General features: G+C 42.0%; 1 protein-coding gene across 2 annotated transcripts in view; it reads left to right on the plus strand.

The window, feature by feature from the left end:
• The first annotated feature begins 3,517 nt into the window (after window positions 1–3,517).
• The window catches only part of canx.L (calnexin L homeolog), a 29,680-nt gene continuing 18,580 nt past the window's right edge, over window positions 3,518–14,617 (plus strand). Inside the window, exons 1-4 of one of the 2 annotated variants that reach the window (XM_018250614.2) lie at window positions 3,518–3,675; window positions 8,181–8,405; window positions 8,651–8,724; window positions 10,481–10,539. In XM_018250614.2, the coding sequence (XP_018106103.1) occupies window positions 8,184–8,405; window positions 8,651–8,724; window positions 10,481–10,539 (355 nt within the window). In that variant the 5' untranslated portion in view covers window positions 3,518–3,675; window positions 8,181–8,183. 2 annotated transcript variants of the gene reach the window in all.

Below are 14,617 nucleotides of genomic sequence, written 5' to 3' on the forward strand. Positions count from 1 at the left end.
GCCATTTTGAACAAGTAACAGGGCTGCTGAAGGTGTTAAATTACTTTGGGCCACTGATTTAAAGCTATATATTTGGAGGCAGGAATGTGCCTTGTTGTATGCACCCCATTTCAGCCTGTCCCAATATGGTTCTGGGCAGAACACCTCTGTGCAATTCAGCCTTTTTTGAATAACTGATGAGGCAGTGCTGTGAAAAAAACGCCTGCCTTTTTTTCCCCACTGTTCCCATGACAACGAGCCCCCAATTTAGTGGGTTATCCCTGGCTGTAAATATATAGGTTATATGCAGTGACCTAAAGTCATTTAGCCCCATTTAAAATGGACCTGTCACCCAGACAAAAAAAAGCTGTATAATAAAAGTCCTTTTCAAATTAAACATGAAATCCAATTTCTATTTTTTTTATTAAAGCATTCATAGCTGTTGTCAAGCTCATTAAAAATCTCAGCTGTCAATCAAATATTGTCTGCCACTCTTCTATGACTATACATAGAGGCGGGGCAGATAATTACTTTCACGTTCCATTCAGCACTTTCTAGATGTCACTGCTCTCCACACATTCCCCTGTTCTCTTTACCATTTAATTGTGTACCCAGGGCATGGGAATGGACATCCGGTCCCTCATTCTGGTGCACAAACAAGATTCTGAGATGATGCAAGACTTGCCTTAATAACAGTGTCCACAAAATGGCTCCTGCCTGCTTGCTATACTTTTGAATTCCCAGACTGAAGGAAACAAGACTCAAATAATTTATATAGTGTAATTAAAGTTCATTTTGCTTGACTAATGTGATAAAATTGGATTTTTTTGGGGTGACAGGTCCCCTTTAACACCCCTGTCACTTATTCAAAGGCAGAATTGCAAAGATGCCCACTTGGATGCCCTTTTTCCTGTCCAGAAACTGTTCAGGTCAGACAAACAAGATGTATACAATGCAGTGCATCTGTGGCTGCAAATATATAGTCAGAAGCCTTGAGTCATTCAGCCCTTTCAATCATGCTACTTATTCATTGTATCAAATAAGAAACTGACACTGCCTGCCCAGAACTGTTTTGAGCCAGGCTGGAATGAGTTTAATCCTATCCCAAAACGTCTTTAGGGACACGCTGTCTATAAATGTGTACTTTTAAATCTGTGGTCCAATTACTTATTAACTGACTGAAGAAGAAACCAACTTCAGGCTCCAATAAGAAACCAACTTCAAAGCTATAAAAAAGAAATACACCAAAAATACAGTCTGTCACTAAGAGAGAACACATGGTCTATTATATGCCCAATGCTTTTACATGATCTATCTGACTCCCTGTGATTGCCTATGAGGGGGCTGCCATATTTGTGCAGCAGGAGCCTGTTAGCATTAGACACTCTGACAGGCTGAGATGAGACAGTCAGGTTGGCAAAATAGTCAGTTTTAGGAACTTCAACTAACAATTACTTACAAAAACAAACCTCTCGGCAAAAAAGAATCAGCATGACCTATAGCCGGTAACTTTTAATGTACATTCATGTTTTAAAAAGTAGTTTTTTAGTGTCAGTATCACTTTAATCAAACGGAACAAATCTTGCTCAATTGATATTTTGGCCAGATATCAGTTGGGTGGGCCTGTCAGAGGGCCCCATATACAGGCAAAAAAGCTGCCAAATTATTGAAAATTAAATGGCCCCAATTGGCATCTTAAATATGCCCATGTATGGCCACCTCAAGGTAAAGGTACCTGCTCCCACTATAGCACTGTGCTGCAAAGAGTACGGACTAAGTCAAATCTTAATTTAAGGTAAAACTACTAACAGGACCCAATTAGTGCACAGCAGAACTGCCACCTCAGGACTCCTGCTGAACAAATCCTGGGCATATTGCCTGTGATAACCCAACGCAAGGGGTAGTAGGACTAGAAGAATCCACACAGATGCCAGATAGGGTTGCCACCTTTTCTGAAAAAAAAAAATACCAGCGACCAGCCTTCCTATATATTTATCTTTTTTCCCTATTACTAACATCATGGGATCAGCCGTGGTTTTTATCGGCCATGCCGGTAAAATACCGGCCAGGTGGCAACGCTAATGCCAGACTACAGGGTAGAACTCTGCTTTAAAGGAGACATATGAAAATGAAGCCTGTCTTTGCTTGAGTGACTGCCTGGCTGTGATTGGCTGTCCCACTCCTACTGTGCTTCTGGCAGGGACCGTTAGGACACGCCCACCCCTCATTTCAAACAGGGACCAGAGAACATCTAAAGGGAGCTCAAATAAAGGGGCTATTTTTAAAGATAATATAAATTTTTAGCACCATGTAAAAGCAACACCGTATATTACTCATAATTGCCGACAAAATTAGGGTTTTTTCACTTATCCTATATGTCTCCTTTAAACCTGACTGTTCTCTCCACATACCCTTTAATTCCCCCTTCCTGTCCCCATAAGTTTTCTCATTACTACGCCCAGTTAACATTCTTACAGGAATGGATAGAATAATATTACATTGCACAGGCCCGGACTGGCAATATGTGGGTTCTGGCAAATGCCAGAGGGGCTGCTATAAGGTGCCATAGAAAGTCAGTATTAAATGGCCTGGTGGGGGTCTGTTTGGGCCTCTGTGTACCTGAAATGCCAGGGCCTATTTTAATTCTCAGTCCAAACCAGCGATGCAGCAACTATTGACAGGATTTACACAATCCTTCTAGGCCTGAGATTATTCAGATTTACTATATCTAATACAGACTTCTCAATGCATTCTTGGCCCTGCCCAGTCCCCAATTATAGGGTTGCCACCTTTTCTGGAAAAAAATACCGGCCTTCCTATATATTTATCTTTTTTCCCTATTACCCTATCCCCAAACAGGAAAATAAACCGTCCAACACATAAATCCCTAACCTATGGACTGAAAAAGGACTAAAATACACACCTTATGAAACTAAAGAACCAAGCAGTGCCATAACAAACCCCACTTTTTGCATAAATGCTGTAGTATAGCCCTTTTCCTAGAATGATCACGTGAGCTCACGCGTCCCACGACCCCGAACTAAGGACACGTGACTAAACGACCCCTAACAAGAGGCCATAGTGGTACAACCACGCTTGCCCATTACATTATAAAATATAGACGAGTCGGCGGGCGTTTCCATCCGCACGCTCTTCAGGTTGGATAAAAAAAAAAAATTACTTCAGCGCCCTCTATTTTTTATTGATTGTATCGCTGTAGACGGTGCATGGGATTCTAGAAAGATCGATTACGCTGCTTCCTTTCTGTGCTACAATCACTTCCTCTACACGAAACTCGAGGTCATGTGGTACAAGAAAGTCAAACCTGATTAGAAGGGACCAGGAAGCTTTCCCAACCAATTGCTTATCGCCCCAGAACTCACATGAACCAATCATAGCAATCCACGAAGTGAAGGCCCTAGGAAGGTGCACGCCCTTCTATATGATCGACAGTTCAGGTAACCAATGAATCGCTAAATTGTAGCGGAAGACGCTGTGTACTTTTGCTTGCTAGCCAATAGCATACGCGCTAGGAAGGTGGAGTCGAGAGAGGGTTTTTCAGACAACAGCGCCCCTCTTTTATAGCTTATCGCTCCACCCCAGTTCGCTTCACTCTAGGCTGGGCACGTGACGGGGTTCTTGCTGCAGCGGCGGACTTGGAGGGCGCCGGTGTGCTGGGGAGGCTGAGTCACTGTGGTGAGTGTGTGATGGCTGAATTCATTTACAAAAGGCTTCTTTAAAAGTGCGCGATAATTCCTGATAGACTGAGGGGGAAAAAAAAACAGGCCCTGCTGTAGTTCGGGGACAAGGGCCGGTCACCATCCCTATCTCTCTGGCCCTCGCATCTTCATTCATTTGTAGGAAGTGTCACTTTACCCAGCCTTGAAAGGACAACTGTAACCACAACAATGTTTGCACCCTGTAACAAAACCTCACTCTCTAACCGTCTTATATACAATATACATTCGTTTAAAACAAAAAAATATGAGGTTATTTGAAAATGTAATTCCTATTGAAATCACTCTCTGATTTAATCTCTGCACTGCTGGCCCTGACTCCTGAAACAATGTAGCAGAAGGTAACTGATGGTTCCTTTAAGGCAGTTTATCTGCAGATTGTTTGGTGAATAGAGCCCTGTGTGACCAGAGGCCTAGTAAAAAAAACAAAAAACACCTCTATTATTGCTATATAGATAGTAGTCCAAGGACATAGAAAATTCTGCAATCAATGTGGCCGAAATCCTGACAAATTCAGCGCCTTTTGACAAGGAAATCCGTCTGTATGTGATTTCAGAGGCTGCCATTGTTATAATGAAAGGCAGGGAAATCAGCCTTAGGGTTGTTGCACTTTAACACCCACATAAAGTGTGCCATATACAGGCAGTTACTGCTGTGGCCTTCCCTACTCCTGAGCAAGTCACCAGCCTCTGGGCTGGCCTAGAATTATGGCTACTCTGATCATTATCTGAGCTGGGCTCAATTAAGTGGCAGCCTGGATATTCTGCATCAGGCTATGGCTGCAGTCCTCTACTGAAGGGATCCAGTTGCCCTGGGGACAAATGTCATCACAAATCGGGCCCACTGCTTGCTTCGATAAATTAGAGAAAGATCTCATGTAGTGACCTTTTAATCATTTACGGCTATGGATGCTGGAAGTTAAAGGGATACTGTCATGGGAAAAAAAAATTTTTTCAAAATGAATCCGTTAATAGTGCTGCTCCAGCAGAATTCTGCACTGAAATCCATTTCTCAAAAGAGCAAGCAGGTTTTTTTATATTCAATTTTGAAATCTGACACGGGGCTAGACATATTGTCAATTTTCCAGCCGTCCCAAGTCATGTGAGAAAAGGATTTCAGTGCAGAAGTCTGCTGGAATAGCACTATTAACTGGTGCGTTTTGTTTTTTTTAAAAAAAAAAAACGTTTTCCAATGACAGGATCCCTTTAAAGGCTAACAGAAGAAACCTTGAGGGTCGCATAAACAAGATGCCTACTTTGTATATATTTATCTCCTGTCATCGACATTAATGAAAATCTCCTGTCATTAGTCGCGATAGGCCTAAGTATGCACATTTCTAGCATTTTTGTGCTGAAAACTGATTTTTTTTTATTAAGAACTACAAGGATTCAATAAAAAAACTTTTGGAGACTCGCTTGTTCTTCAGAAAGTGTGTATTTATTCCATATCATTCAGCATGACAACAAATTGCACATCATACACTGTATTGGTATCATGCTGAATGATATGGAATTAATACACACACACACACACACTTTCTGAAGAACAAGTGGGTCTCCAAAAATATTTTTATTTAACAATTTACAGGTAGGAAGGTACCAGAATTTCCCACTTGTGCCCCATTGTTTTTTGCTTTGTATTATAAAAGGTACAAGGGTATCAGGTATTTTTTTTTTTTTTTTGCTGGCTGGAAAACACTGTGTGCCAGTATCCTTAAACAGGCCGGAAAAACCTTTTACCTATTGTTGTAATCACAAAAAAAAATCATATTTATTTATCTAAGCAAGCGACATTCTTGGTGCTTGTGAGCTTGATAATTAGATTGCCAGTATGTTACCCCCCTCCCCTTATCACTTGGTTGTGATTGTTATGGTTTACAGATAAGGAGGAGTCTATTATGCATAGGAATTCTGTGTGCACTAGTGATCTACCTCGCAAGGACCAAACATGAAGTAGTTTCAGCTTCCCTGTTTGCACTTAAAAGCTCATAAAATTCTGAAAAAATAGAACATTCATTGCGCTCTTGGAACCTGGGATATACTGCCCCTTTAAGGTGCACAGTAGAGAACTCTGCAGCACACCCTGCTCACGCCTCCCAGAAATGCCTTGAGCAGGGTCAACCCCTGCATGTTTATTATGGAAAATGTAACATTTCTAGCCTTAAGGTAGGCCATATACATATTTATAAAATGACTGGGGCAGCAATTCTCACCATTTCGTTCGGTTCACCGATCTGACCTCCTGCAAAATGTTATCTGCTGGTGATATCTATTGTGTATGGTCAATCATTTGCTATTCAATACTTTTGTCAGCCTATTTATGACCTCTTTTAGGGCTATGGCACAATAGGAGATTAGTTACCCGCAATAAATCTTCTCTTCTGAAGTCAACTTATCTCCTTCAAATGCTTTCCCAACGGAAATCATTTAAATCGCTGGTAGGAAAACATATGCATTGCTTTCCAAAGATGCCTGAAGTTTCCTTGCGAGGAAAGGAAAGAAAAATTGATGCGTATATTTTCCCTCCGGCAATTTATATTATTGTCAGTGGGAGGATATTAGATCTACATGGAGTGTTTTAATTGAATTAAGTGCTATGATCTTCACAGTTACATTCAGATGTGCAGAGAAGCGGTGATCTCTGTATAAAATAAGCTAGGTGCTTCTCTATAACATACCTAATTATTGCCAAATAAACTGCTTATGTAGACCTGTATACCACATGGTTTGATATTTCCTCATTCTGTTTCCAAAATACCCAAACCAATGGTGAAGCTTGACCATGTAGATTTTTTTTTTATATATATATATATTTTTTTTTTTGAAGTGATACATCTCAGAGGAGGCCATCTGGTCAAATAGAACAGCAGGTTTGCACCTGTTTGCATTAGCCCTTCACCCCCAGCCATCCATTAGCATTTTCAAAGCAGCTCTTGCTTAATCCTTAGATTATGTAGACATAGATGTTTGTCCCCCACCAGTTTGTGAATGCATTTTAAAACCATTGTAAGCCTTATGCAGGCATTGTGTTGATAAATACTAGTGACCTGTGAATCAACTCAATGACCAGAAATGCATTTGCTGCTCTCGTGCTGTGTGATCTGATCAGCTGCTCCCTGCTTTAATATATGACCAATCATCCATGCTTCTCGCATCCGCCCCTGATTGAGCAGTTTTGTTAGTGTCCTGTTTAATATGAATGAGCAGATGACTAGAGGAGAACTGCCCCGATTACCTCGAGGTGCGTCACTATCTCTCCTCAATTTTCTAGATTTTGTCTTTATGAATGTTGATGGTTTAAAACAGTCTCCTAATTTGACTGCTGCTACAGTGGTCAAGTTAGGATGATGCAGTCATCTCAATTCATCCCAATGGGACCTTTGCAGACACAGTGTGAAAGGAAAGAATCGACTCACTGGTGTAGTCCTAGAACATTCGGATTTTCTAACTGTCCAGATATTGGTTAGGCAGGCTGTCATTATGTGCACCTACGTGGTCTGTGTGGCCTCTTTTATTCTTATCTAACTTTTAAAGCTATATTGTTAGGCCTTTAGCCACCGGAGATAGGAATAGTATGTATTAACCACACACAAACTAAAACATTTTAGGAAATATATGCTATACTGTTCTACAAAAAAGCAGCCTACAGATTAGAGGGCCTGCTGTATAGCAGCAACGCTTAAATTCTCTATAATTAGTCCAATTTATGGCCCTTCAAGATGAAATACAAGTATGGGACGGGACCTGGGGTTTTCCGTATAACAGCTCTTTCTATAATTTGGATTTTCATAATTTACATCTACTAGAAAATCATATAAATATTAAATAAACCCGATAGGCTGGCTTTGCTTCCAATAAGGATAAATTATGTCTTAGTTGGGATCAACTATTACAAAGAAAAAGGAAATAATATTTTTAAAATGTGGATTTGTATAAAATGGAGTCTATGGTTTCCGTATAACTGATCCCATAAGTGTACTGAACTATACAGCAACCTTATTTAACCTTATGATGGTATTCAATTTGTAGTGATTAGTTAATGATGAATCCTTTTTACTATTCATATACAGAAATGATTGACTTAAAGAGATACTGACCTCAGAAATGAAGCATTTTCTTCCATGAGTGCTCTTGGCTATTTGAGCATTAAGACCGCACCTCTGTTTACTTAATTTTAATTGTATACAGTTAATTTAAATCCTATTTTAATTCTTTATACACATAAAGTACAGCTATAAGATTGTACACAAATCAGAAAATTTATTTATTATGCTTAAAAGACAAGGGAAAAATAGGGGGTGCCTGAGAGCATAGGCTGGTTGTCCTGAATAAGTTGGATTTTCAGCGTGAACCTGGCCCAGGGCCACATAAAAGAACTAAGATGAGAAGACGCTTGTGATATTGATGCCTTACAATTGCCATTGATTTAACCAGTCGTATTTTTAAATCTTTCCATCTGGTCTAGATCATGGATCTGAAATGGTTTCTGTTAGTGACTCTTCTGGTGCTTGGTGTAGTAACAATAAAGGCTCATGACCATCACGACCATGACCACGATCATCATGACCACGATCATGACCACGATCATGACCACGACCATGATGATGACGATGGGCTGGACATTGATGATGACCTAGAAAATCCCGAAGAATTAAAACCAGAGACCAGCCTGCCTCCTCCTGCTCCCAAGGTATAAAATAAAACTACATTTGAGTGCACCTTTTTGCTATTGTTGCAGAAAGCATTTCCACCCCCCTGCTGCCCCTAAAATTCTTGCCTAAATAAATACAACTGTAAAATTTCTCTGTGGCGGAGCTATATTTTCACGTTTGGTAAATATACTCTTTAGTGTTGACTGTAGACATTAGTTTGATTTTTTTTTTCCTTCTAAATTTGTTAAATTCAAATGAAATGAAAATATTCTTTGTTTTTCAGGTGACTTACAAAGCCCCGGTCCCAACAGGAGATGTCTATTTTTCAGAATCATTTGACAAAGGAACTTTGGATGGGTCAGTATAACCAATGTAGTAATTTTAGATCCTCTCCGAATAACCATAAACGTTTAGTTTTCTTAAACTATGTTGTGGGGTGAGCCTGTGTTTGGATATACAACTTAAGGCTTCCCACCTCTTTATATATCACATGTTCAGAGATTCAGGGCTATTTTTCCAGTAACTGATTGTAGTAATGATTGGAACAGGAGGAAGAAACACACTTAGAATATGGTAAAGTTTTCTTAGAATGCAACTAATGGTATGGAGCAGGCCCGGACTGGCAATCTGTGGGTTCTGGCAAATGCCAGAGGGGCTGCTATATGATCCCATAGAAAGTTAACTTATAGTGGGCTGGTAGGGGGCTGTTTGGGTCTCTGTACTTGGAATGGCAGGGCCTATTTTTACTCCCTGTCCAGGCCAGGTATGGAGTGTCTGGCCTTTGTCCTGTTTTGATTGCTGTTTTAATTATCAACCAATAAAGTAAGTGCTTTAAAAGAACAAGATTGTTTTAAGATTCTCTTTATCCCCTACATTGAATCAAGCCCTAATGCATATGCAGGTATGACATCTGTTATCTGAAAACCCAAATTATGGAAAGGCCTTCTCTCATAGACCCAATTTTATCTTAATTTTGAACACTATTTCTTTTTTTTCTCTGTAATAATAAAACAGGAGCTCGTACCTGCTCTAAACTGAGATACAATTAATTCTTGTTGGAAGCAAAACCAGCCTATTGGGTTTATTTAAAGTTTACATGATTATCTAATAGACTAAAGGTATGAGGATCCATTAGCCGGAAAACACCTCGGGTCTTGAGCATTCTGGATAACGGCTCCCATACCTGTACTAGCAATTCTACATATTTACCGTTAAAGGGAATGTCAACCCAAAAAATGCATTTTTGCCTAGTAAAAGGAAACATAATTCTAATCAACTTACATTTATTACAGATTTTCTATGTTCGTTTGTTATTTGTATATGTATTGCTATTGAAAGCAGTGTTTGTCCCTGTTTATTCACTGCCCTGATGTCTAAGACTGTTGATACAATGTAAGACAAGGCAGCCGCTTAACACACAACTGTCTTTGCTGGTGAACTAAGACTTTTGCAACATTGTTTAAACAGTAACAACCAGGAGTTAAAGGGGTTGTTCACCTTCAGAACTTTCAGTTCAGTTATTTTCAGATTGTTCATCACAAATAAAAAAATTTTCAGTTGCTTTCTATCTTCTATTGTTTTCCCAACATTTAAGTTTAAAATGTAATGTTCCAGTCTCTGTCTATCTGGCAGCTCAGTGATCCAGGAACAATTAGTTAATACATTTCTCAGCAGCATCTCTGGAGTATTAGCAACTATTGTATCAATTCTAACAGCTGCCTTAATGAAACCCAGGGATTCTGCTCAGCAGGGACAAAGATAACAAATGTATCAACTAAATGCATCAATTTAAAACGGTTAAACGGTTGGGGACCCCCCCCCCTTCCCATAGCTGCTTTAGAAGGTGAAAATGAAACTTTACACTTCAGTATTAGGAAAACGATCACAAATAGAAAGTGGTTGAAAGCATCAAAATGGACAATATACCAGCTTACAGTCTTTATATCTACGTTGTTTTGTAACCGCACCCCCCCCCCACCAATAACTTCAAAATAGCTGTAGAATTAGTTCCAAACGATAACCCATGTTTCAGCCATCTTTTCATACTGCTGAGAATCAGGTTGAATTTTTATCCGTTATAGTGTTGAGTATAATATTGTGTTTTACTCTGTAGGTGGGTTCTTTCCAAAGCCAAGAAAGATGACACGGATGAAGAGATTGCCAAATATGATGGTAATGGCTCCTTCTCAAATGAACGAGGTTCTATTGCCGCAAGATATTTAACTGTGTTGTTACTAGTAGTCACCTTTAAATTGTAGGTTACTGCAGTAGTACTGTTTTAAATTGTAACTGCTACTGTTCCTGCGTTCAGTCCGAGACCGGACTCTGCAGTGTTTCCTGTGTTACAGAACTCAGCCCAACCTACTAAATGAGAGAGCCTCTACAACTCTGGGGTTTATTCTTCCCTGGCGTTTTAAGCTGTTTACAAAGAAATGTGTATAACCTGGTTTTTGAAAGTATATAGTAGACTCACCATACTGAATGTTGGGTTCAGGCGCACATGCCCCAGGCTTTCAGCTAGAGGAGAAATCTATAATCCACCATTAGACAAAAATGGACTGGAACAAAACCGGATCTCCGGCAAATAATTGCTGTTTAAAAGTATTTATTGTACATACAGTATATTACATCTGCCAAAGAGCCTTAGGCTTTTGCTGTCAAGAGAATACGCCTTGTGTGCCACGGCCTTAAACAAGTTTAGCAGATTTATGTTTCAAACACAGTAAAGTTATAAATTAGTCGTTCCTTTACCCACTCATTTTTATCCTGTTAGAATTCTAAATAACTTTTGCTTTTTTTTTTTTTTGACTTGGTTCTATGAAACTTTTTATATTGTCTTTATTGGCTGGCCACAAGATTCCTTATCACCACCCAACACCCTCCTCTTGTCTTATTGTGCCTTTACAATCCTGAAGAGACATAAGGCCTAGCAGTCCAGTGGTTGTGGAATATCATTGGGGTACTGGCCAGCCAAACAGGGCGTTGCATGCAGCTCTTTATAGCTGGGAGCTGTTTTGCCTTGGCATATACATTACAAATAGCAGGGGACATTTTTACCCATAAAGAGGATCACTGCACCAGAGGCCACCCCAGACTAGAATAAAAGAACTTTCATTTGAAGCAGCTTAGCTGGTTCTTCCCAGTGAGGTTGTGGAATGCACTGCCGGGTGATTTTGTAATGGCTGATTCTGTTAATGCCTTTAAGAATGGCTAGGATTTCTTGGACAGACATAATATCAAAGGCTATTGTGATACTAAACTCATTAGTTAGTAAAGATACGGGTGTATATAATTTATGTGAAGGTATGGAGGAGTGTGTGTATGGATGCTGGGTTTTCATTTGCAGGGGTTGAACTTGATGGAATTTGTCTTTTCTCCTAGTCAGCTTGGGGGACACAGGGACCATGGGTATAGCTAGTACCACTAGGAGGCAGGACACAACCCTAAAACAAAACTGACTCCTCCTTCACTAGCTATACCCCCAGTAGGCGGAGCTTAGGTCAGTTTGAGTTGTGTCCTCAGGAGGTTAGGACGTTTTTTATTTTTTGCTCATCCTTTTATGTCAGCTAAGCTGACACCAGGGGCAATGCGGACCCTTTACACTGCGTAAAGGCTCTAATGTCATCCCCCAACGTGGGAGCCTGTCTCCGGGGTCACCTTGTGCTCTGGCACAGACCATCCAGCTCTACTGATGTCTCCCTTTCCTTGCAGGAGGAGCAAGCTGGCCGGCAGACAAGGAGAGTACTGGATGCCGTGGGCTTGAGGTAAGTCTGAATCCTCAGCCCCTATCCCTCCCATACCTGACAGGGCGCCAGTTTCTTCCCTATTCCCCTACAAGCCTATTAGGGCTGGGACTTATCCAGGGGGCGCTCAGGCAGAGCGCTCTATGGGCGCTGAACTTTTGTCTCATTCCCCAGGGGTGTGTGTGTATTACACGCAGCGGGTATGTCAGGCCGTAGGGTAGCGCCGCCATTACTACAATTGTACGGAGCGGCGCTTCCCTTCTTCCTTCCTTGGCGGTTTTTTTCCTGCGCTGCGCACACGCGCGCATGCGCAGCTCTGCCACTGACGCCATACGCGTCTCCGCCCCTCAGTGCGTGCCGCCATCTTGCAGCATAGGAGCGCACTGTGCAGATTCACGCGCTTCCTCTTCTCTCACACAAGGGCTGCACGCAGGGGCACAGGGACCTCCACAGTACTCTCTGCCTTACCCGACCAGGCTACTTCTCCTTCCCTGCCTATACCTCGCAGGTTAGTGTGTAGCTCATATATTGGGGGTGAGTAAGGTTTTTTGCTTGAACCAAAGTTCAACTACCTCTGACGCTTCCTAGCCATTATCATGTCTGAGGGGCCAAGTGAGGGCCTTTTTTCCAGGGCAGCACCCAATGCTTCTGTTACTTATTTGGCCTGTGCCAAATGCTGCAAACGTTTGCCACGGGGCCACAAGGACCCCTTATGTACAAAATGCAAGCCTCAGGTTACTGAACCCTCAGTTCTTACTCCACCTCAGGGGAATCAGTCTCAACAAGGTGAATCCCCAGCCTCCAGCAGACATGCTTCCCCGATCAGAGGACCTTCTACTCCAGAATGGGCTTCTCAATTGGCCACCGGAATTCCAAAATTGGCTCAGTCACTAGATAAACTACTTTCCCGTCTAGATAACCCTAGGCATAGACCTTCCAAACGTAGAGCCCCTTCTCCATTCGATGATGACAGCGATTCTCCTCCCAGACATCAGTCTCCCTTTCCACCAGACTTTGAGGATGAGGACCGCTCAGATGGGGAACTTTCTTGTGGTTCTGGCCATGATGCGGAGGATTCACATAAATTTTCCTCAGAATCCGTGGATTCCTTGATTTCCTCTGTATTGGAAACTCTTAACCTCCAAGAAACGGAGGCCACAGCTGAATCCTCAAAGGCTCTTTTTAAAAGACACAGTAAAACATCACCTGTTTTTCCTTCTCATTCTCAGCTTGACCAGCTTATTCAACACGAATGGGACAAACCAGAGAGATGCTTCCAAGCAAACCGACGTTTCCTTAAGCAATATCCTTTCCCGGCTGATATCACTGACAAGTGGTCGTCCCCGCCATCAGTCGATGCTCCTGTGTCTCGACTTTCCAAAAATACGGCACTGCCAGTCCCTGACGCTTCGTCTTTCAAGGACTCTATGGACAAGAAATTAGAGAGTTTGCTACGTTCTGTTTTCTCTGCTTCGGGTTCATCCCTTCGTCCAGTCATTGCCATGGCGTGGGTCAGCAGGGCCATACAATCCTGGTCCGATACACTCATCGCTGCTATAGCGGAGGGAGCTCCGCGTCACGAGCTGTCTCAATTAGCCTCACAAATTAAGGAAGCGAACGACTACTTATGCGAAGCTTCACTAGACGCAACACAGGTCATCAGCAGGTCATCAGCTCTTGCAGTTGCTGCACGAAGATCCCTTTGGATGAAATTATGGTCCGCCGACCTTTCCTCCAAAAAGTCTCTTACCTCCATCCCCTTCAAGGGTAAGCTTCTCTTCGGACCTGACCTCGATAAGATCATTAGCCAAGCTACCGGAGGTAAGAGCACTCTGCTACCACAACCAAAGGCTCGTCCCACCTTTCGTAGAGGAAAGTTTTTTCGTGTCCCCCACTCCAAGGGATCGAGATCTTCTTCTCCTCCACGAACATCATTCACGAACAAGGGTCGGTTTGGGAACAAGCAACGACCTTCCTGGCAAAACCGGAAGCACACCTTTAAGTCCACAGACAAGACTACCTCAGCATGACGCTATGTCCCTGAGTACAACGCCAGTGGGGGGGAGGTTACGACTTTTTTCAGAAACGTGGGTTACTATCACCCAAGACTCATGGATTCAAGAGGTCGTCACCAGAGGTTACCACCTAGAGTTTTCTTCTCCTCCCCCTCCACGGTTCTTCATGTCACGCCTTCCGCAGGAGCCAAACAAACGATCAGCCTTCCAGAATGTGATTGCCAGTCTTCTTCTCGCAGAAGTTATTATTCCCGTACCTCCTGCGGAGCAATTCAAGGGATACTAATCAAATCTTTTCGTAGTCCCCAAAAAGGACGGATCTGTTCGACCTATCCTGGACTTAAAAGAGCTAAACAAATTTATCCGTCCTCGCAAGTTCAAGATGGAATCCCTGCGGTCTGTCATCGCAGCGATGTCACCAGGCCAATTCCTCATGTCTCTCGACATAAAGGACGCTTACCTACACGTGCCCATTTTCCCTCCGCATCAGAA

This window comes from Xenopus laevis, chromosome 3L (genome assembly GCF_017654675.1).
Source record: "Xenopus laevis strain J_2021 chromosome 3L, Xenopus_laevis_v10.1, whole genome shotgun sequence".
Lineage (NCBI taxonomy): Eukaryota > Metazoa > Chordata > Amphibia > Anura > Pipidae > Xenopus > Xenopus laevis.